Raw genomic sequence first — 24,326 nt, 5'->3', positions numbered from 1 at the left:
GCTAGTACAGTATGACCCACCCAGACCTCTCAGGTCGTCTGGGACAGGTCTGCTTGTTGTCCCCAGAGTCAGAACTAAACAGGGGGAAGCAGCGTTTAGTTTCTATGCTCCACATATCTGGAACAAACTCCCAGAAAACTGCAGGTCTGCCGCAACTCTCAGTTCTTTTAAATCAAGGCTGAAGACCTATCTATTTGATGTTGCCTTTCTTTCTATATAAGCTTATAAAGAGAAATTCCTATTTTATCTGCTTTTATATATTTAACTGTTTTAATTGCTCTTTAATGTTTCATTTCTTATACTGCACTGTAACTTTTATTCTGTATTTTAACTGTTTTAAATTTTTTATTCTGTTTTCATGTAAAGCACTTTGAATTGCCCTGTTGCTGAAATGTGCTATACAAATAAAGCTGCCTTGCCTGCCTTGCCTTATTATTTATTTTATTTATTTTATTTATTTATATATAGAGAGAGAGACAGAGAGAGAGAGACAGAGAGTGACACCTACTGTATGTATTTATTATGTGATATGTACTATATGTATTTTCTGTAAACTGCTTTGGCAACATGTTTTCTTTGTTCATGCCAAAAATTTAATTGCCAAATTGAATTGAATTGAATTGAGAGAGAGAGAGAGAGAGAGACAGAGAGACAGAGAGAGAGAGAGAGAGAGAGGTGTGCTGTTTGCACACTACGTACAGACTTGAAGAGAGGCTGTGCTCGCATGAACTCGTAGAAAAGCTGCAACAAAAGTATCGATCTCATCACGACTGTATCGATCTGATACCAATACTCATCTTGGTATCGATACTATTGATATTTAGATCGATACACCCGGCCCTGCTGATCTTATTGGACTGTTTTAGGAGACAGAGCTCGAGGTAAAGCCACACACACACTCAGGTAAAGCCTCTAATGACTGCTCTTTATCACGGCGATCAAAGCGAGGAGAAGGCTGAGCTGTGCATGCTTCGCCAGTGAATGATTTCAGGTGTGCTCCGTGTGTGTCTGTCTCTTCGCTTTGTGTGTGTGTGTGTGTGTGTGTCTGTGTGTCTGTGTGTCGTGTGTGTCTTGTGTGTCTGTGTGTGTGTCTGTCTGTCTGTCTGTCTGTGTGTTGTGTGTGTGTGTGTGTGTGTGTGTGTGTGTGTGTGTGTCTGTCTGTCTGTCTGTGTGTGTGTGTCTTGTGTGTGTGTGTGTGTGTGTGTGTGTCTGTCTGTCTGTGTGTGTGTCTGTGTGTGTGTGTGTGTGTGTGTGTGTGTGTGTGTGTGTGTGTGTGTCCGTCCGTCTGTCTGTCTGTCTGTCTGTCTGTGTGTCTGTGTCTCTGTGTGAAGCTGTCCTCAACATAGCTGATAGAAACAGGCAGACTGCTGCTTGGAGCTTCCTCTACCATATTTACTGTTTACTGGTTTCACTAACACCTTTTTAAAGGCTGTGTGTGTGTGTGTGTGTGTGTGTGTGTGTGTGTGTGTGTGTGTGTGTGTGTGTGTGTGTGTGTGTGTGTTGAGCTTGTGGTATCTGAGGGCTTATAAGTTTAAATTCTGTTCTAAAGCTCAAATGTGCTGAGTCATGATGAGCTCTGTGGTAGTGAAGCAGGTTTATTGATTGACCTCTCAGTGGTGTGATTTTTGGAGGGGATGTTCTGTGTGCTGTGCTGTGATTGGTGGCTGAGTGGCTTCAATGACTTTATGTGTAGTGTTGGAACTCCCATCTTCTTATGTCATCTAAAATGATTGTGTAAACCTATCCCTTATAACCCTGTTCTCCATGCAGTAAGACAGAGTGTGTCCATCAGCTGTGTACTCTCGGGCTCTGCAGGTAATTGGTGCTGAAAACTTGATGTAATAAATCTTTATATACTTCCTTTATATACTTCAACATTTTACTGTCTGGTCTTTAGAAAGACCTTCTTAAAGTGTGTGTGTGTGTGTGTGTGTGTGTGTGTGTCTTCTAGTTGAGTCTCTGTGGGTTGATGATTCATTTCTATATCTGATATCTGTGATTAAGAGACTCCATAGTGAGAGTGGCTTTGATCATGAGCTGACCACCCCCCCTGCATGCCTTCCTGACCACCCCCCCACATGCCCTCCTGACCACGACCCCTGCATGCCCTCCTGACCACCCCTCTGCATGCCCTCCTGACCACCCCCCCTGCATGCCCTCCTGACCACCCCCCCACATGCCCTCCTGACCACGACCCCTGCATGCCCTCTTGTCCACCCCTCTGCATGCCCTCCTGACCACGCCCCCTGTATGCCCTCCTGACCACCCCCCCTGCATGCCCTCCTTGTGTAACCTAGTTCATTAATTAATGATAATGATCAGGGTCAAAGTAGGAGAGGAACGGAGCCAGTAGTGACAGGAAGATGTGAACAGTTAACAGCTAGTTTGGATGACCTGTGTGTGTAAATGATACCACAGTATGTGCTTGTATTATTTGCTTTATGTGTGTATTTATATGACTGTTCTAAGTTGTTAAGCTAAGGTTGTTTAAGATAATGCAATGCTAACTTGTTGTGTTAACATGTTTGTTGTATCTTAGTTGCGATGCTGCGTTGAGGTTGTGTGGAAGAGACTCCGCTAGACACTGTTCTTGATTATAAAAAAGTTTATTACATCAAAGATTTCAGCATCACTTTACAGACTTGCGCAGAGCCTGGAGAGTAGCTACACGGCCAAAGTGCACTCTCTCTCTCGCTCTAAAACTCAAAGCTTATATTGGGTATGCTTAGGTGACATGTTAGATAACATGGTACATAGGTGTCCTTGGGGGGCTCCCTGGCCATACGTTAGATAACATAAGTTGACATAGCATGGGTTAGTTCCCAGTGACATCACGCCACTAAGAGGTTAATCATTAAACCACTGCACTGCTACACTCTCTTATGAGGACTTAGCATATATTACAGTGTCTTACATGAAACCTTTATATCAGAAACATAATCATGATTCATATAGATAAGTCATTGGATACTCCATGTTAGCTTACAGTTTATAGCTCATACTATATATTGTGGTATAGATGTCTTACTGAAATGTTGCAGAGGTATTTGTGCTTTCTTCATTTAAGTGACTTCTTTCAGAGTTATTAACATGCACAGCTGTTTTCTGTCTAAAGAAGAGGTATATTACATTATGTTTAGATAATATATGTGGCTGTTTCATTCAGTTTAATGTGTTTAATGTTTATTATATCTGAAATATACAGTGTAACAGTGTATTTAGGGATATGCAACACATTAATGGATGATGTGTATGACTGTGTTTGAGTATAAGTAGTTTATTAGTCTTATTGTCATATTGGCCCTCATTTATCAACCTAATGTAGAAACCAGTGCAAATATGAGCGCAGAAATCCTCTTACGACAGGCTACACGTGTGATTCATGAAATGTTCGTATCACACCAATCAGAGCCTAACATTGATAAATGCAGCGGCTGGAAACGATCGTAATTTAAATATCACGCCCCTATATATTCTCGGTTTTGAGGCCTCACCCCTACAGTTTACGACATGGAGATACGTAATCCGGCTGAGAAGCAGCACATCTCAGAGGTGGAGATTGAAACCCTGATACCTCAGGTTCATTTGCACTAACGTATGTACATTTGTCAGCCTGACAACTGTTATTAAAGGCTGTAGAAAGAATGGGGAATGGAAAGAGATGGCGAGAAGGGAGAACCGGGAGAGTAGGGCTGTGCAATTAATCAAAATGCAATCGTGATTATGATTTTGGCTCCCAATGATCACAAAAACAGAATAATTGAGAAAAACAATTATTTATCTCATTATGCACGTTACATTTGCAAGTAAACTTATTTTCTCTTGTGTTCTGAATGAAATCAAGTTTAAATAGGACAAGTATTAAGGCAATTTTCACAGTTGTATGTTTTCTTTACTGTTGATTTATTTAACTTTTCCACTGTTTTTAAGTTCAACAATTGCAACATCTTTCCAGAAGTCAACGAGTAATCGTGTTTTGTGTTTTTTGTATTATCGTGATTTCAACATTGACCAAAATAATCACGATTATATTGTCCATAATCGTGCAGCCCTATTTGAGAGGATAAGAAAATGCTGTCTTAGCTTGCAATATTGTCACTAAAGATGATTGACTTCAAGTAGAGGACTCCTTTGTGTTATACCATCAACGAACACAAAGGTTAAAGGTGCAGTCTGAGACAACTTGAATTGGTCCCCAATCCACTCAGGCCACTGGGGCCAGGCCTGAAGCGGCACCAGTACCTAACAAAAACTTCAAAGTAAACTGGCTTTGAAGAAGACTCCAGTGACTCTGTCAAGTCTTTGATAGTCATCCTAACAGCTTCTATTGTTCTTTTAGTTGTGTGTGGATATGAGGAAAACGAGAGGAGACAGCAGCTCCTGAATATCTCTGCATGCTTTGATTTGTACTGAACAGAATCCAGAGTGAGTCCAGCAGCCCCAGTGGAGATCTGAGAGGAATGGAGGACAACCAGAACCAGGAGCAGCGGAGCAACAAGGTCCCCAGGAGACCAGCAGCAGACTGGGACACTGATACCAACGAGGTCCCCAGGAGATCAGCAGCAGACTGGGACTCTGATACCAACGAGGTCCCCAGAAGACCAGCAGCAGAATGGGACTCTGATACCAACGAGGTCCCCAGGAGACCAGCAGCAGACTGGGACTCTGATACCAACGAGGTCCCCAGGAGACCAGCAGCAGACTGGGACTCTGATACCAACGAGGTCCCCAGGAGACCAGCAGCAGACTGGGACTCTGATACCAACAAGGTCCCCAGGAGACCAGCAGCAGACTGGGACTCTGATACCAACAAGGTCCCCAGGAGACCAGCAGCAGACTGGGACTCTGATACCAACAAGGTCCCCAGGAGACAAGCAGCAGACTGGGACTCTGATACCAGCCATGTTCAGGTCAGTGTTCAGGACACAACAACCACTCAGAACAGTAGCGGCAAGATCAAAAAAGTCATCAAAAGAAATCATAAAAGTGGCTGATGGTCAGCCACTGTGGTACAGCGGCATATGCCTACACCGACCTGTGCAGGTTGTGTACCACCGGCACACCGTTTAACGGCAGGTGGACGTGGTAATGTTAGGCAACGCTTAGTGACAGGTAATTATATATATTCTAGCCTGACAAGCCTGACCCACATCCAGATGTTGGGTCTGGGAACTCACCATTGGCAGGGGTCAGTCCGAGGGTCGGGATAAACGGTTGTCTTTCAGATTCCCTCTGCACCAATAGGATAGCGCTCGAACCAACCAGAGCAACGCTAGTTGATAGATTAAACTTTAAACTCCGAACACATCTTCCTTTTTTAAGAATGACTTCAGTGCCGTTTATTTTATTTTATATTTTATTATAACGTGTGTTACAAAGTGATACACATTTGTCTCTGAAGTAAAGGCTGGACTATAGGGCTGTTTGGAACAGTTTGTGAACACTGTTAACATGTCCGGCACATATATTCCTTCATTTTGTCATAAATTATTGTATGAAGAGTTAAAATTGTGAGTGAGAGCAAGTCTAGGGTTTAAAGAAGGTTGTTGAATAACTCTCTCTCTCTCTCTCTCTCTTTTTCTTTCTTTCTTTCTCTCTCTCTCTCTCTCTCTCTCTCTCTCTCTGTTTTTCTGTTTTTATAGAAACAGAGAGGAAGAAAGAGACCCAAACGTCACCACTGTCAGCACTGTGACAAATCCTTCACATCATCTGCATATTTAAAGATTCATCAGAGAGTTCACACTGGAGACAAACCATACAGCTGTGATCAATGTGGGGCAGCTTTCACACAGCAGAGCAACCTAAAAAGCCATCAACGCATTCACACTGGAGATAAACCTTACAGCTGTGATCAATGTGGTAAAACCTTTTCTAGGAGTGGTGAACTAGAAATCCACCGACGTGTTCACACTGGAGATAAACCTTACAGCTGTGATCAATGTGGGGCAGCTTTTGCACAACAGAGTACCCTAAAAAGCCATCAACACATTCACACTGGAGATAAACCTTACAGCTGTGATCAATGTGGTAAAACCTTTTCTAGAAGTGGTGAACTAGAAATCCACCGACGTGTTCACACTGGAGAAAAGCCGTACTGGTGTGAACAATGTGGTAAAATGTTTTCTCATAGTAGTCACCTTAAAAGACACCAGCGCCTTCACACTGGAGAGAAGCTGTACTGGTGTGAACAATGTGGTAAAATGTTTTCTGAGAGTAGTAGCCTTATATCTCACCAGCGCCTTCACACTGGAGAGAAGCCGTACTGGTGTGAACAGTGTGGTAAAATGTTTTCTCAGAGTAGTAACCTTAAGAGACACCAGCGCCTTCACACTGGAGAGAAGCCGTACTGGTGTGAACAATGTGGTAAAATGTTTTCTCAGAGTAGTAGCCTTAAATCTCACCAGCACCTTCACACTGGAGAGAAGCCGTACTGGTGTGAACAATGTGGGAAAATGTTTTCTCATAGTAGTAACCTTAAATCTCACCAGCGCATTCACACTGGAGAGAAGCCGTACTGGTGTGAACAATGTGGTAAAATGTTTTCTCGGAGTAGTAGCCTTAAAACTCACCAGCGCATTCACACTGGAGAGAAGCCGTACTGGTGTGAACAGTGTGGTAAAATGTTTTCTCATAGTGGTAGCCTTAAATCTCACCAGCGCCTTCACACTGCCTCGTAGTGAACATGTTTTAGAGCCAAGCTGTTTCCTCCTGCCTCCTCCTCATGCCCTGATAGCTCTGTTGTTATATTCTGATCTTCTCTTCACATTGAAGGCTGACCAGCAGTAACTTTATCTTCTGACCAGCATGGATGTTATCCTGGATCTGCTGGACGGTTTTCTGCCTTTCCTCAGAACACTCGACTTTACACTTTTTTTCCACATTCATTTGACACTTTTATTTAGTATTTCTCTGATGAATGATGACAAAGACTGCTCTGCCTAAACTTTGAGAGTTTTAAAGAAGTTTCGGTTGGAAAATGTATAGGAATGTTTGAAATTTAGTAAAAACTTTGTTCTGATCTTTAGAAACATATTACATTTTGCCTGACAGGAAGTCAGTCTGATTTTCATTTTAGGAATACATGTTTAAGTACTTTAAGATGCACAGAAACTCTCAAAATGTTGCAGCAATGTTCAAAATAGTCATTTCTCCGGGCTGCTTGCATTTGGGCCTAGACGTGTCATGGCTGCTCTAAGGGCCCCCTTATTGGTTTTAGCTTTTTAACACACACCTGAGAGAGTGTAGGGGAAAGTTTTTCTCTGTCATACTGATGTGTGATTTTTCTTTCATATACTATCCATTACTGCATGGTTTTTATATTTTCATGACTTTATATGTACGGTATTTACGTTTATACTATAGAATATTTACTCTGTTTTCTATATCAAACAATCAATCAATCAAACGTTATTTATAGAGCACTTTTCATACATGTTAAAATATATATATATATATATATATATATATATACACACACACACAACGCCACATACAACGCCACCTCCTATTGAGGGTCAGGAGGAACCCTTTGAACCCTTACTTATGTTAAATAGTGTGTAGTGTGACCAACTCTAGTTCTCCCCTAACAGGAACAATTAACAGGAGGCTAATATTGTACAAAAATACGCTTGGTTTTATTACAAAAAGTTTAAAAGAATCCCAATTAAAATAGCAAGGACAGATTAATAAAATAATAAATTAGATGGCAGATATATGTGGTCGGGTCAGTACGCGCACACCACTCCGGGAGACGACTGTGGGAGACAGAAAGAGGAGACAGAATGCCCAGCACCGACAAGGACATGCACTGCACACTTATTTCTACACAATTCACTACAAAATATCATGCAAGTCACTACAAAATATCATGCAAGTCAATACAAAATATACAGTGTCAAGGCTACATACACACCGCAACAGAGTGTCACCCAGTGCAGTGTCACCCCGAGGAGGCAGTGTGTCGACATGGACCCAGCCTTGTACAGGATCAAACTGTGAATATACACAAATCGAGGAGAGAAACCTATGTCAAAACTTCCATCAAAAATAATCTACAGACCACTTGTAAATGAAATCACAAAAAATGAATCAACCAAGGCAAATAACCCAAAGAAACAAAATGGTAAAATAACCGTAGAAAACAGTAACTGGACTGGTCCCCTTTTGAGAAAACAAACAAACAACACATTAGTGGCCAGTCACAAGGTTACCGTGTCTTGCAAATAATTATTAACACATTAATAAAAAGAGTAAAATATAAGCCTATTTTGCAAGAACACAAAGTCCTACAGCACAGTTAATGCAGGAGGAGGAATTTCCAAAGCAGTATTTTCCAGAACTCTACAGCCACAGCAGCTCATTAGTCACATCAGTGGTAAACTGAAACATACAAAGAAACTTACAGCTTGATAAACATCCTATAAAAGTAGTGGATCAGTGGATTAGACACATGAGACCAGCTGGTTGTATTCGGGGAGAAGTGTACGAGCTTTTGGTTAATTCTGGGATTTTTATTTCATGTATAATCATTTGTTTTATTAATTTGCTCTGTCCTCTTCTTAAATAAACTGAATAGAATTGAACTTTCACATTAAGTTTCTTATTATTTTACAGTTGTGTAGTTGGAAAAGTTGAAAATGGTTCCTGTCAACCATGCTGTTCCCATGTTTTTGTTGTTTTTTGTCACTTTTTTTTCGATGTTTTTGTTGATTTTTTTGGTTTTCTCCCCACCTTTTTAAAGCTCTTTCCAATATTTTGGTCACTTTCTTCAACGTCCTTGTATCTTCTCTTTTTTTTGGACAATGTGGTTGAAAGAAACCCAAATTTCTGTTATAGAAACTTTTTGTAGATGGGTCAGATTTGACCCGAAGACAACAGGAGGGTTAAGTTAGGTTAAATTTCCTTACAATGTTAAATTACACCAAAAATATATGATACAAAAGTGGAATATTTGAGGGTTTTGAGAAGCTGAACTACACTGACCTGTAGGCTTCAATGTGTAAGAAGAAGGTGAGGTTGTAGGAAAATGTGCAAAAGTGGAAATGATTCTACTTAATATGAATGTCTTTAAAAAGATGAATACTACTCACATTGTATGAAGGTTTCTGTAAAAGCCGATTCTAAACTGAATTGCCAGCTTTAATTTGAATGAATATATATTAAATATTTTCAAAAAGTACAAACAGAATTTTCACACACACACAGACACACACACACACACACACACACACACACACACACACACATACAGACACAGCCGATGCTAAACTAAATTGCCGGCTTTTATTTGAATTAATATATATTTAATATTTTCAAAAACTACAAATAAAATGTACAAGTTGTCAGAAGATTCTTAATGAATAAAGGATGTGGAACATTTAAAGTTTTGAAGGCAGGTAGACAGACAAAAGATATCATGAAGCTGAATACAACTGTAATGGCTAAATGTTTAGTGAACAGATTAAAGTTTGAATGATGTCTGTAGTGTAAATGATGTGGGAGGAGTAGCATTCCTAAAAGGAAGATGCCTGAAGAGGATTTGAAGATTGCTCTATTGACTTTTAATGTAAAATGGAAACGTAAAAAAGCTTAATATTTTAAAAAGTATAACTAGCAGAAAAACAGTTGACACATCATGTGCGTGAAGAGCAGGGGTCTCATTTATAAAACTCTGCGTAGGATGGTTACTATAAGTACGCCAAAAGTATGTGAATCAGCCTCCTATCCCGCCCTGAACATGCCCATTTTTAACCATAAATAGTCAATGCAAAGCACCTCATGAATGCTGATCAGTATGTTAGTGATCCTGGCAGTTGTTCTTCGTTACACTGAATCATGACAACTGGCGGGAAAAAAAGCAAAGAACTTCTCAGACGTTTAAGGAATTGCTGCAAATTCAATTATGATTTTGGACTGTTCTTGCACAGTGTAGGGAACCCTGATCTATAGACTTCCTTTATTAATAATACGTCCAAAACGGCAGCATTATGGCACCCTGGGACAGCTTCGACGTAGGATATATGATAACAGAACTTTATATTATATCCAAACAAGCCTTATTGATAAATTTGAAGATTATATATAGGCCTAATATTTATAAAAATCACTAAGCTGTCTGCCATTTCCCTCTGGAAACAGCTGGTTTCCCCCAGAGTGGCGAGGACCAGTATTTAGACCGGGATGGCACGGTTCCGGCGCGTTGCCCTCTCTACTGGACCCAGTTCAGTACATAGATCCAAGAGCTCAGCTTTAGGGAATCTAAATCATCATATTAGCCATTAGTCATCATCATGGTCCCTGAAGTCTCTTTCTCTCCTGATTCTTCCATTAGCGTAGTTGGGTTTCTTCTTCTTTACCAAATTGTCAAAAGAAATAACGTGGATGGTTCCCTACAACGCTCTTCACAAGTAAATTAAATGATCACACACACACACACACACACACACACACACACACACACACACACACACACACACACACACACACACACACACAGCCAGTGAATGCTCCTGAAGCAGCAGAACTAAAGCTGTCAGATAAATGTAGTGGAGTAACTAAAGTAACTAATAACTAAAGCTGTAACAGATGAATGTAGTGAAGTAAGTAAAGTAACTAGTAACTAAAGATGTCAGATAAATGTAGTGGAGTAACTAAAGTAACTAGTAACTAAAGCTGTAACAGATGAATGTAGTGGAGTAACTAAAGTAACTAGCAACTAAAGCTGTCAGATTAATGTAGTAAAAAGTACAATATTTCCCTCTGAGATGTAGTGGGGAAAATGTACAGTACTTGAGTAAATGTACTCAGTCCACCAATAACTGATATATAGTTTATATATATATATATATGTATGTATATGTATAGTGTATATATAGTTAACTGTATGTGTATGTGTAGTTCCCCTCCTGACTTCCAGGCGGCACCGTTCTTTCATTTTAAGCTTTTAATCTGAAAACTTTTGTCTTGGAGGAAACCGGAAGTCTCGTTGTTCCCCTGTGATCTATCTCGTGCTGGCGGTAGAATAGCTGTGTAGTCTGTTAGCTGCTGATCTTATTGGACCGTTTTAGGAGACAGAGCTCGAGGTAAAGCCACACACACACTCAGGTAAAGCCTCTAATGACTGCTCTTTATCACGGCGATCAAAGCGAGGAGAAGGCTGAGCTGCGCATGCGTCGCCAGTGAATGATTTCAGGTGTGCTCCGTGTGTTCTCCTCTGACTGCATTAGCAGCATTCCAGCTGTGTGTGTGTGTGTGTGTGTGTGTGTGTGTGTGTGTGTGTGTGTGTGTGTGCATGCGCGTGTGTGTGCGTGTGTCTCTCTCTGTGTGCGTGTGTGTGTGTGTGTGTCTCAGTGTGTGTTTTTCTCTGTGTGTGTGTCTGTGTGTTTGTGTGTCTGTCTCTCTGTGTGTGTGTGTGTGTGTGTGTGTGTGTGTCTCTCTGTGTGTGTGTGTGTGTGTGTGTGTGTGTGTGTGTGTGTGTGTGTGTGCGCGTGTGTGTCTGTCTGTCTGTCTCTGTGTGTGTGTGTGTGTGTGTTTGTGTGTCTGTGTGTGTGTGTGTCTGTCTGTCTCTGTGTGTGTGTGTGTGTGTGTCTCTGTATCTGTGTGTGTGTGTGTGTGTGTGTGTGTGTCTCTGTATCTGTGTGTGTGTGTGTGTGTGTGTGTGTGTCTCTGTATCTGTGTGTGTGTGTGTGTGTGTGTGTGTGTGTGTGTGTGTGTGTGTGTGTGTGTGTGTGTGTGTGTGTGTGTGTGTGTGTGTTGTAATGGTAAATGACCTTGTAAACGTGATCTTTTCATATTCTTTAATGTTTAGTGTTAACCTTAGATTCTCCTGTGAGGAACAGCTGCAGCCGTAAAGCTTGGAGCCACGTGGTTGTTGGTCCTCCTGTTGTAGTTTTCTGTTTCCAGCCGATAAGGGTTAAAGTCAGTCGTAACCAATGGTAAACTGTGTCTCTGTGTGTGTATGTGTGTGTGTGTGTGTGTGTGTGTGTGTGTGTGTGTCTCTGTGTGTGTGTGTGTGTGTGTGTGTGTGTGTGTGTGTGTGTGTGTGTGTTGTAATAGTAAATGACCTTGTAAACGTGATCTTTTCATATTCTTTAACGTTTAGTGTTAAACTTAGATTCTCCTGTGAGGAACAGCTGCAGCCGTAAAGCTTGGAGCCACGTGGTTGTTGGTCCTCCTGTTGTAGTTTTCTGTTTCCAGCCGATAAGGGTTCCAGTCACTGGTAAACAGTCTTTCTGTCCGATAAGGGTTCCAGTCACTGGTAAACAGTCGTAAACGGAGTCTTTCTGTCTGATAAGGGTTCCAGTCACTGGTAAACTGAGTCTTTCTGTCCGATAAGGGTTCCAGTCACTGGTAAACTGAGTCTTTCTGTCCGATAAGGGTTCCAGTCACTGGTAAACATTCGTAAACTGAGTCTTTCTGTCCGATAAGGGTTCCAGTCACTGGTAAACTGAGTCTTTCTGTCCGATAAGGGTTCCAGTCACTGGTAAACAGTCGTAAACTGTGTCTTTCTGCCCCTGGCAGCTGAGATCAACAGGTGTTGGGACCTCCTTCCTAAAACGGGACCAAAGGGAAGGCTGGGAAGAGATTTCAAACTGTTTGTTATATTTTGATTTGATTGTATTGGTTTATTTGATAGGACCATGCATATTTATGAACATTGTTGTATAAAAACATGTAAATATGCCAGAATTAGTAAAAATAACTACTTTTTATCTGTAGTCTCTAGGCAGGTAACATAGAGACTAACATAGAGACAGCCAGCAGTCCTACAGTATATATAGCAGTCCTACAGCACATATAGCAGCCCTACAGTACATATAGCAGTCATACAGCACATATAGCAGTGATATAGCATATAGTAGTCCTACAGTACATATATTAGTCCTACAGCACATATAGCAGTGATACAGCACATATAGTAGTCATACAGCACATATAGTTGTCCTACAGCACATATAGCAGTCATACGGCACATACAGTAGTCATACGGCACATATAGCAGTCCTACGGCACATATAGCAGTCATACGGCACATATAGCAGTCATACGGCACATATAGCAGTCATACGTAACTAGTAACTAGTAATCTATAATGTATTACATTTTGGAAGTAACTTGCCCAACTGTTTGTCGTTGTGCATTAACATGAACAATACCAACGGGCTTCTCTGCTAACGTTAGCTACCGACGGTTAGCTTGGAACAATCCAGCAAATAGACGGTACCCTAGGATGCCGTTACCTGAAACAGATGATTTAACATCACTGCTCATTTTACACAAAGATTAGCAACAAAACAACACGCTGAGGGAAGATTACTCCGTTTTTAATATTGTTTTGGAGCGGTATGCACCCCCACTAACCTGGAAAGGGTTTTAAACAGTAACGGTAATACAGCGTGTTCGAGCAGACGGCTCTGCAGAGCTGTATATAATTACGACTATGACATTTCATAAACAGCTGATGGAGCGGTGGTGCCTGTGCATGTTTGATGCTGATGTTGGGCGATGTTAATCATGTGGCGCCCGAGTGAGTTTGACCGGCATATGTCTGACTGACCTGCCGGTCTCCGTTCATGGCCGATCACCTGAAAATTGGCCAATTCCGGTCACCGGCCAGTAGGGCTGGACGATATGGAGAAAATCTAATATCACGATATTTTTGACCAAACGCCTCGATGTCGATATTGCAACGATATTGTAAGGTTGACAATTGGTGCTTTCACAAAATATCTTCCACATTTAGATCTTAGATAAATAATCATACTGTAGATATAATTACTAAGTGGTTAAAGGCAAATAATAGAACAGCTAGAACAGTCTGGTAAATTCAGAAAATGACATCACTTTACTGTAATGCAGCCTTTAAAACCAGGAAGACTAAACGTACCATGTAACGATATTACAATTCTTCAAAATCTAAGACGATATCTAGTCTCATATCACGATATCGAAATAATATTGAAATATTACCCAGCCCTACCGGCCGGTCAATCAGTGCAGAAGTAAAAGTTCTGTCACAGAACTATGTTGTTGCGTATCGTTGCACATTTTTAAGTGGGTATATGGAAATCCTGGAGATTTCTTAGTGGGTATACTGCGTATACCTGCATATCACGTAAACTACACCGCTGTGTGTAGCTTTTGTTTGATATCTAGTGTCGGCTAAAATCACTTTTTATTGAGTTTCCTGTTAGTGAAATGCTCTGAGTGAATTTAAGCTGGGCTTTTATTGTGAAGGATGGACACTAAACAGCCAGCGTTATGGTATTGTTTGTTTTTACCTTTTATATTTATTCACAGTTTAATATAATGCTGTTTTCTCCAAACTACTCCGAGTTGATGTTGTACCCAGGAAGGAAATGGAACAGTTTTACAGCCACTGCAGAGTTTTCAGACTGTTGTTTTAGTTGTGTGTGGATGTGAGGAGAACGAGAGGAGACAGCAGCTCCTGAATATCTCTGCATGCTTTGATTTGTACTGACCAGAATCCAGAGCAAGGTTATTATAGTTTTTCATTTTTCATTAGTTTTTATTTTTATTTCGTTTTGACATTTTGTTTTTAAATTCAGTTTAGTTTTATTTCGTTTTTAAAGTGGGTTTGCTAGTTTAGTTTAGGTTTTATTTTTTGAAAATGCTTAGTTTTAGTTTAGTTTTAGTCTTTTTTTGTAAAATGGGTTATCTGTCGGGGGATTCAACAAGATCAGACAAAGTATCGTGTAATAATAACTCAACAAAAACATCATACAATTTTAGAAATATGTATTCAACAATAACACCAGTACATAATGTAGCCTACATATGGTCATAAACATGTAAACAGTCTACACAAGACACAGTATATGCAAAATGTTTAAGTGACGTGTTTCAGGAAAAAAACCTAAATAGCCAACAGACTAAAGAAGACATGAACAGGTGTCCCTGTGTATTTACTAACCAGCTGCTATCAGGTCGCCGGTGAAAGCCCTCCCATAGTGTTCTCTGTCCTGCTGTTGTCTCTGTCATGCTGCCTGGCCCTGTACCCATACATCCATGCCCTGTACCCATACATCCATGCCCTGTACCCATACATCCATGCCCTGTACCCATACATCCATGCCCTGTACCCGTACACCCATGCCCTGTACCCATACATCCATGCCCTGTATCCATACATCATGCCCTGTACCCATACATCCCTGCCCTGTACCCATACACCCATGCCCGTAACGTTACCGGGGTTATCTTCTGTTTCGGGGAAAGGGGGCTTTGTGTTCTCCTTAAGGTAAGATAGGTTAACCTCCTAGCTTGTGTGCACTTCTCACATGTACTTTCAAACCCGTGGGATTTTTCCCTGTAATAAATTAACCACATATTTTACCACCTTCCACTGCAAGGCACTTTATCTGACACAGTCATAATCAAATAGGACTGCCTCTTTCTTCCAACTTTCGGTACCGCTATGATGCCAGGCGAGAGGCACGGAGCCACGGACATGTTGTGTTCAAGTTGACAAATCAAATGCCGGAATTTCTGGGTTCCCAGTCGGAAACTATACATGTCTACGGGAAATATCATGGTCGGAGAGATATAACATTATTTGCTCTATGAAAGATCGACAAAGACGAAAACTAAGGAAATTTACTCAATCATTTTATTTTATTTTAGTTAGTTTTGCAAACCGACATTACAGTTTTAGTTTAGTTATTGTTTTTTTGTAATGCCTCGTTTTTATTTTTATTTCAGTTAACGACAATGTTTTTTCCCACCTAGTTTTCGTTATTTCGTTCGTTTTCGTTAACGATTATAACCTTGATCCAGAGTGATTGCAGCAGCCCCAGTGGAGATCTGAGAGGAATGGAGGAGGACAACCAGAACCAGGAGCAGCGGAGCAACCAGGTCCCCAGGAGACCAGCAGCAGACTGGGATTCTGATACCAACGAGGTCCCCAGGAGACCAGCAGCAGACTGGGACTCTGATACCAACGAGGTCCCCGAGAGACCAGCAGCAGACTGGGACTCTGATACCAACGAGGTCCCCAGGAGACCAGCAGCAGACTCTGACTCTGATACCAGCCATGTTCAGGACACAACAACTCAAAACAGTAAAGCCGAGATAAAAAAGTCATCAAAAGAAATCAAAAAAGTGGTTGATGGTCAGCCACTGTGGTACAGCGGCATATGCCTACACCGACCTGTGCAAGTTGTGTTCCACCGGCACACCGTTTAACAGCAAGTGGACGTTAGGCAATGCTCAGTGACAAACAGTTAGGTAATTATATATATTCTTAGCCTGACAAGCCAGACCCACATCCAAATGTGGTGTCAGGGAACTCATCATTGGCAGGTCTCAATCTGAGGTGCGGGATAAATGGTTGTCTTTCAGATTCCCTCTGCACGCAATAGGATAGCTCTCCAACCAATCAGAGCAAGGCTAGTTGATAGATTCAACTTTAAACTCTGAACACATCTTCCTGTTTTAAGAATGACTTCAGTGGCGTTCTTTGTTCTTTTCTCAAAGAAAAGCTGAACTCCAAGTCTTCCAGAGTCGCGTTTGAAGACAATTCCAAAGACCACTGTTCTCCAGCAGCAGCAGCCATCTTCTTTTTTTTCAAGCAGCAGGGAATTCACGCGGAACCGTCGCAACTCTTCCTTCATTATGTTAAGTAGGCCTGGAGCGACGTCGACGTCATATTTTTATGTCGATGCTTCGCCACACACTCGTAGGAGACCAAAATATTGCATAATGCAGGACGAAACAGCAACCTCCTCACAGAATTCCCCCCCAAAAAAAAAAAAAAGTCCCAAGAAAACAGCTCGCCGTAAACCATCGAAGGTATGGGAATACTTCAAATTTAGTCCAAAGGTGTCATTATTTGCGCTCTTTGCCAAATGGAGTTGGCATACCACACCAGCACAACAGCAATGTGGGAGCATTTGAAACGGAGGCACCCCATTGTCACTCGTGAAGGAGACAATAACAAGTAAGTACTAACGTTGGCTAAATTAGTTTCATGTTTGTGTAGTGTGTTGTGTAGCTTGAGCTAACATGAACGTTAGCTACTAGCTTTTAACGGTATCTGTCTAACGTTAGCTAACTCACAAGTCACGACTTAACGGTAGTTAGCGTTAACTCATGCTGTGGTCGTTTACAAGTCAAATACATAACATTAGACTCACGTTAGCCAGCTTATAGTATCATGATTCAGTACGCTAGTTCGCCAGTGTCAACTAACTGAGCCAAGCAATGTCCAGGCCAGGGCTGCACATAAGCTGGTGCGCAGTGCTCATGAATGAATGGATGTTTTATGAGCACTGAAAACATTAAAATGAGCACCACATCCAAATGTAATAGGGCTCCTTTTGAGTACCAAACATTTTACAGTGTAGATAGAGTTCTCTACGAGCCTCTAGATAAACATGAATGCATGAGCACCAAGAAACAAACTCTGGTGCTCCTGAGAACCAGATCAAAATTGTTATGTGCACCTGGCAATTTCCATGTTACAAAACAACACAGACAGAGACACAGCTGCTACATTAGCAGCTGGCTAGCCTAACCATGATGATGAAATGCATTGTTGGACATAACATTACTTTTAAAAGTAGCCATGATAGCATTCAAATAAACTAATCGTAGCATAGCAGCACTGCAATGAGGTTAAGAGTAGATTTAAAATGCCCCACTGTCATAGCTGTTGATCTAATATGCATTGCTTTCGTGTTTTCTAGGACAAAGCAAAGAACCTTGCCGTCCTATTTTGGGAAAGAGACGCAATGCACTCCACGGAAGGCAGCCGAACTGAGCAAAAGGATCTTGAGAGTAAGTAATTATTAGCTCACTGTTGCTTGCTTTGAGTATATTTTAGGATGGACTGGCTGTGCCCATTTTTTGTGTATATTTATTAGCTAGGTTATATGTGTTTCTTCAGTTAACTTGGCCCTTTTCTTTGTGTCCTTGTTTGGATTGTCTAATAATTAATCTTCTTACACTGTAAGCAACATATGGCTCTATGAAAGGTGCTATGTTCATGTTATTAATAATAATTTTCTTTATCTTACAGGTGATCGTCAAAGACATGAGGCCTTTGTCTCTTGTTGAGGGTGAAGCTTTCATAGACATGATCGAATATGCCTGCCCAGGCTTCAAATGTCCCTCCAGGTGGTGGTTCACAAAGCAGTTGGAGAAGGCATATCAACGTACTCTTGAAGATCTGAAGAAAGACCTACAGAAGAGGTCCTCAAAAGTCACACTCACCACCGATGCCTGGACAAGTATTGCCACAGAGGCATACTTCGGAGTGACTTGCCACTACATCAACGACAACTGGGAGATGGTCTCATTCGTTTTGTGCACAAAGCCCCTTGAGGACCGACACACTGCAGAAAACATCGCTCGCTGGATTGAAGAGGTTGCCGAGAAGTTTGACTTCTCTCTCCGTGATGATGTCCAGGCGATTGTCCACGATAATGCAGCTAATGTGGTGAAAGCCCTTAGAATCCTTGAGGAGAGGCATGGCGTTGCCTCACTTCGATGTGCTGGCCATACCACCCAGTTGATCGTCAACCATGCTTTGAAAGATCCCCGGATCAACAAGGCACTTGGGGCAGCAAGGAGCCTCGTCGGGTACTTCCATAGCAGCGATGTCGCCACCCTGAAGTTGAAACTCAAACAAGAGCAAATGGGCACAGCTCAACACAAGTTGACCCAGGATGTAGCTGTTAGATGGAATAGTTCTTATTATATGATCACACGCCTCCTTGAGCAGCGGTGGCCTGTAACCGCAACCCTCTCAGACCCAGAGGTCACCAAGGCAGCAAAGCACTACATGGATATGAAAGCTGACCAGTGGAGCCTCCTGGAGGAGCTACAGAAAGCACTTGTGCCCTTCGAGCAAGCCACCGTCTTCCTGAGTGGAGAGGCATACGTCACAGTCTCTGTCCTGCCTCCGCTGGTGAAAGGCCTACAGAAGTCCACGCAGACAGCCTTTGAGTCTGCTCCCATCGCCACCTTCCAAACAGCAGCCGCAGCAGAGATTGCTTCAAGGTTAGTTTAATTATTCAGCTCTTTAAATTTCTTATAGTGAACTAACTGAATATTTTAATTAAGCTTTCCCAGTTTGCATCTTTCAATGTTTCCCCATTGGCATTCTATCATGTCGAGTTATTGATTCTACTGTTATCTTTCTCTCTACTTAAACCTTAAATTTCTTTTATCTTAAGTGTGCAAATCAAATCCATTATTTTTCAGATGGAAGATTGAGACAACATATGATGAAGACGGGAACAATGTGTGCATCTTCGCTGCGGCCCTTGATCCGAGATTCCGAAAACTCAAGTTCCTATCCACAGACGACATCCTGAAGGTGAAAATCAAACTTCAGACCCTTGCACTTGAAGCCAGACGAGTGCAAGTGAGGGAAGAGCCTGAAGAAGATGACTCCCCCAGTTGCCAGCCAGATCACTCCAGACAGAAGCCAAAGTCTGTTCTGGACACGTTGCTTGGCACAGATGATGAGGAGGAGCTGGAAGATGAAGACCCAGGCCAAGAAGACCAGAAGGAAGATGCTGTCAGGAATGAGCTGCTTGTGTACTTTGGGGAGAAACCCATCCCAAAGGACAAAAACCCACTCCAATGGTGGAAGGAAAATGAAACGAGGTTCCCCGCCCTGGCTGTTGTGGCGAAATCCTATCTGGCTGCCCCTGCAACATCCACACCTTCAGAACGTCTGTTCTCAGCAGCAGGGACCATCGTGAGCAAAAAAAGAGCAAGCCTCACCAAAGAGCATGTGGACATGCTCACATTCCTACACAGTAATTCAGTGTAGGTAGTGTAGAAGAGGAGTAAAGAGTGGTGATGGATGAGGGAGGAGAGAAGCAGAGGAAAGTGGACAGCACTATATTGCACACACTTCATTAGCATGTAAGCTTACAGAATAGCAGTTAAGAGAGTCAGTTTGATTGTGCATCAGGTTTTATGTTGGGACTGTTACAGTCTCAGGAATGTCTGTACTGTTCACTGCACATTGTTTGTTTTTGCACTGCATTTTTTTAATCTTTTGTACAGGAGAGATTTATGTTGGGACTGTACAACTGAAAACAGGAATTTTATATTGTGTTACACTCTCAGGAATGTCTATACTGTGTCTACACTGCACATGGTTTTTTTGCACTACAACAAGAGAGTTATGTTTGTACTGTAAAAGAGTAAACAGGCTGGCCTTTCATTTTGTATAACAGTAAAATTATTTTATTTTGTGTTAAGCAGAAGATTTTTTGCTGTGCAAAACTGTTTAATAAAGTATTGTGAGGGTGAAGACAGAACGGACCCAAACGCTAGGCTCAGCAGACAAACAAGTTTATTTAAAGGAGAGGGAAGAGGAAGGAGTGGGGAGGCGGACGCCGGGGACAGGAGAAGGAGCTCTGGGGCTGGGGTAGGATGGTGAGGGAATGCTGAGGGAGGCTGTAGGGCTAGGATGGTGAGGGAATGCTGAGGGAGACTGTAGGCTAGGATGGTGAGGGAATGCTGAGGGAGGCTGTAGGGCTAGGATGGCGAGGGAATGCTGAGGGAGACTGTAGGCTAGGATGGTGAGGGAATGCTGAGGAGGGCTGTAGGTTTAGGATGGTGAGGTAAGGCTGAGGATGCGCGGGGGAACCGGGACCAAGGAGGCCGAAGAGGGGGCACTGGAGTCCGGGGAAGATGGGAGTCGAGGTGGAGGGTGGCTGGAAGCTGGAACGTAGGCAGGGCAGTGCAGGAGCAGAGCAGGATGAAGCGGAGAGCCGTGAGAGGGGGACCAAACGGTGAAGCCAGCTGACTGGAGGTACGGGAAGCGAGTGGAGGGAATGACTGCAGAGAGGAGACAAAAGGTTAGCGATAGACAAGGACAGGTAAGCACAACGTTTACTTAGAGAGCTTGTGTTAGCGTGTCACCAGTATTTATTTGAGATACATTATGATTTTTATTAATCGAGCAACAGAAAAATAATCGTTATATTAATCGTCCAATTAGTCGTTAGATTAGTCGACTAATCGATAAAATAATCGCCCGATTAATCTGCCATTTTGGGACGAACAACTGATCTTAAAGCAACACTACGTAACTTTTTGCATCTTAAAATATTGTTTCCAAAATTGTTTCAGTGGTTTATCAACTCGTAACAGGGTGAACGGCACTTTTGCATTTGCTTTGTGGCCCTCCACCGGCTATAACCGCACAATGCAAATATGCCAGATCGGGTAGCTGATCTGTAGTTCCAATGAGACATAATCATAATGGGACAATTCCTCTTCCAACCTGTAGGGGGACCAAGAGGAAAACCATACATAGTGTTGCTTTAAAGGACAAATCCTGCGCAAAATGACCCTAAGGCTTAATAACACGTGTACGGAGTCAACCATTCTCTGGGTGTGCTAGTGCTAACCGCTAATTAGCTTATAACGCTAGTTGTCAGGGCAGAGGGTAAAGTAAAAATAAATCTCTATTTCTACACCACTAACAAGGCTCAAAATATCACCACACTTCCACGGTAGCATAATGAGGGTCCCTACATGTAAACCCAAGCATTGAGATTGTTGTAAGTATACAGACAGTTTATTAAACAGTTTATAAAGACAGTACCGTTCGAGTATACAGGCAGGCGCCATCTTGGGACTGGTCAAGACCAGTCGAACGCCGTGCAACGGGAGCTGAACTGTCAGTTGAAATCTCCATGGTTTCCCAATGGGTTGTTTGTGAAATCTGACTACGTGGGAATACATGAATTATATCTGTTTATTAAAATATATGGGTGACTAACTACAAGGGTTAGGGTTCTACTGATCGTGATCGTTTTCCCAAGATGGCGCCTGCCTGTATACTGCCCTACAAAGGCAAAAGACCTTAACTCGCTAGAGTGTGAAACTGAGAAAAATGACTTTAAAGTTTCTGTTTTGTCCAGACAAAAGTATTATAGGTAGGACTCCCAAAATTTGACAACTAGTTGCTATAATGAAGAAATGTTTGTATGCAAAAAAATCTTGAGCTTAAAATTGACCTTTGACCCTTGTTTGGCAGTTACTGTACTCTGCCTTTGTATCATGTGCCAAAAACAAGGAGTCGTGCAAAGGCAAAAGGCAGTAACTGACATATAATTAATATTTGCTTGCTGTTCACCATACTTCCATCCATTATAAGAACACCTAACCAAGGTCTAGTCATCATGGTATTAGTTTTAAATGATATAGAAGACCTTTGGTTGTTCCTATTTAGTGCTATAATGATCAGGATAGTGCGGCAACACTAACAGTTAAACAGTATGACAGAGTTACTTTGCAGTACATTATACAATATGAATAAATACAATAAATATTTTCTCAATAAAGATAATTTAATTATAATTGAATACAAAGGTATATTTATTGTTTAACGATAAATATATTATGTTTAACACTTTTGCAAGGCACTGTATCCGTGTCATATTCTCATTAGGGGCTGAGCCCCCCTAAAGGTCTGGTCCTAGAGCCGCCCCTGGTTAAGGGTTAAGGGCCACCAAACTGCTCACAATGCACAGTCAACAAACTCGACTTGGATTACTACTTTTTAATTCTGAGATAACATAGACAGAGTTGACCGACCATTTAGGTTAGCCTACTTTGTACGGACGTTAGTGACAACTAGCTGCTATTATGGATTTGTGTACGATCTGACATGAACACCTGCAAGAAGGAAATACAAACACGTATGGATTGTTGTGGATACAGCAGATGACGTGCATTGCTATGGATTATATCTTCCATGGATTATATCGGATTGCATGGAAAGGTAGGATGCCTGTGTATTTAATAATTGGTTTTCGGCGTCTGATGTGAGGCTCCGCCAAGTGAGGAGGTGTGTCAGCATCACCGTTAGCGCTACGTGACACAGATTAAATTTAGCTAGCTCCGGGCTGTCACTGACGTTGACAGATCTGAACCATCGCCACTTTATTTCAAACATCTGTCATGTGTATGTTACGTGGTTTGGTGACAATTAAAAGCGGCAAACTTTGACAGTATGACAAGCCAGAGTACAGTAACATCACGGCGGCACAGTAACATCTCTCTTGATGCCTGGCTTAACAAAGTCAGAACACCGTAACTCAACTTCAGCGTGCCGGTGTTGCACCGAAATCTGTGACCCGTCGTGATCTGTGTGCCTCCTGTTAAAAGCGTAGCGCCCCCTTCCGTGGTTAAGGTTAGGGACAGGGGTTTGGTTCAGGTTGAGGTAGGGGGACACCGATCTCGATGGGTCACAGATTTCGGTGTAACACCGGAACAAAGGCAAAGAGCCGTAACGGCTGTTACGGCGTTCTGCTGTGGTTTCTCGTATCGTTTTGGATGTTACGGTTGTCATAGACCTTTATTTTCTCGTTAAAACAATCAAATTGACTCACGATATTTATTCACATGATAAAGGAGGTCTCAAATAACCCAAAAATGACATTAACTCATTTTTGACCAAACGTGATGTTACGGCGTTTTGCCTTTGTAGGGCAGTATAGGTCAACAGTACTGTATTTATACACTATTGGAAATTTTAGACCCTTTTTAGGGGGGCTCAATCTCAGTAATAATGAGCAATTTGATACAATGTTCTAACATTCAGCAATTTTAGTTTCTTACATTTCAATGTGAGTTCTGATCTGCACCATAAAATGACCACCTTCTTCTCTGGGGACTACCAACCTTAAACTACACAACCGTCTCTTGCTCTCCCTCTGACAGATCAGATAGAGACTCAGCCAAAGGCGGGAGTCTGACACCATAACCTCCTCTGATTAGCAAACACTATGTTTCTTATTCTTCGGTTAATGAAATGACTGATTTAGCAAGGGGTGGGGTTGACCCTTTTGCAAGGCACTGTATCCGTGTCATATTCTCATTAGGGGCTGAGCCCCCCCTAAAGGTCTGATCCTAGAACCGCCCCTGTTCTATGCTATCTTTTTAATAAACTGTCTGTACACTTACAAATACCTCAATGCTTGTGTTAACATGTAGGGACCCTCATTATGCTACCGTAGAAGTGTGGTGATATTTTGAGCATATATATATGTGTGTGTATATATATGTGTATATATGTGTATATATATATATATATATATGTGTGTGTATATATATATGTATATATATGTATGTGTGTATGTATGTGTATATGTATGTATATGTGTGTATATGTATGTATGTATGTATGTATGTATGTATGTATGTATGTATGTATATATATATATATATATATATATATATATATATATATATACATATATATATATATACATATATATATATATATATATATACATATATATATATATATTAGGGCTGTCAGCGTTAACGCA

The 24,326-nt window shown here is 41.7% G+C and overlaps 2 protein-coding genes across 28 annotated transcripts in view; both read left to right on the top strand.

The window, feature by feature from the left end:
* Positions 1-6,765, top strand: part of LOC116064546 (zinc finger protein 239-like) — a 914,372-nt gene extending 907,607 nt beyond the window's left edge. Inside the window, exon 2 of the mRNA XM_035993890.1 lies at positions 5,643-6,765. Coding sequence (XP_035849783.1) covers positions 5,643-6,677 — 1,035 coding nt within the window. The 3' untranslated portion in view covers positions 6,678-6,765. The remainder of the gene's footprint in view (positions 1-5,642) is intronic.
* LOC116059945 (zinc finger protein 135-like) overlaps positions 1-24,326 on the top strand; it is a 71,429-nt gene that overhangs the window by 33,677 nt on the left and 13,426 nt on the right. For 7 of the 27 annotated variants that reach the window (XM_035993858.1, XM_035993855.1, XM_035993849.1 and 4 more), the window contains 3 exons: positions 4,450-4,499; positions 4,545-4,859; positions 15,874-16,059. The exons of 2 other annotated variants lie outside the window; for them this stretch is intronic. In XM_035993858.1, coding sequence (XP_035849751.1) covers positions 4,450-4,499; positions 4,545-4,859; positions 15,874-16,059 — 551 coding nt within the window. Of the gene's footprint in view, positions 1-708; positions 904-967; positions 992-4,417; positions 4,500-4,544; positions 4,911-15,795; positions 16,060-24,326 lie in introns of those variants that run through there. 18 more of the 27 variants (XM_035993874.1, XM_035993865.1, XM_035993863.1 and 15 more) reach the window with 18 other exon arrangements.

The sequence above is a fragment of the Sander lucioperca genome, chromosome 17 (assembly GCF_008315115.2).
Source record: "Sander lucioperca isolate FBNREF2018 chromosome 17, SLUC_FBN_1.2, whole genome shotgun sequence".
NCBI classification, from domain to species: Eukaryota; Metazoa; Chordata; class Actinopteri; order Perciformes; family Percidae; genus Sander; species Sander lucioperca.
The sequence above is the reverse complement of the archived record's forward strand: the minus strand, read 5'-3'. Positions and strand labels throughout refer to the sequence as shown.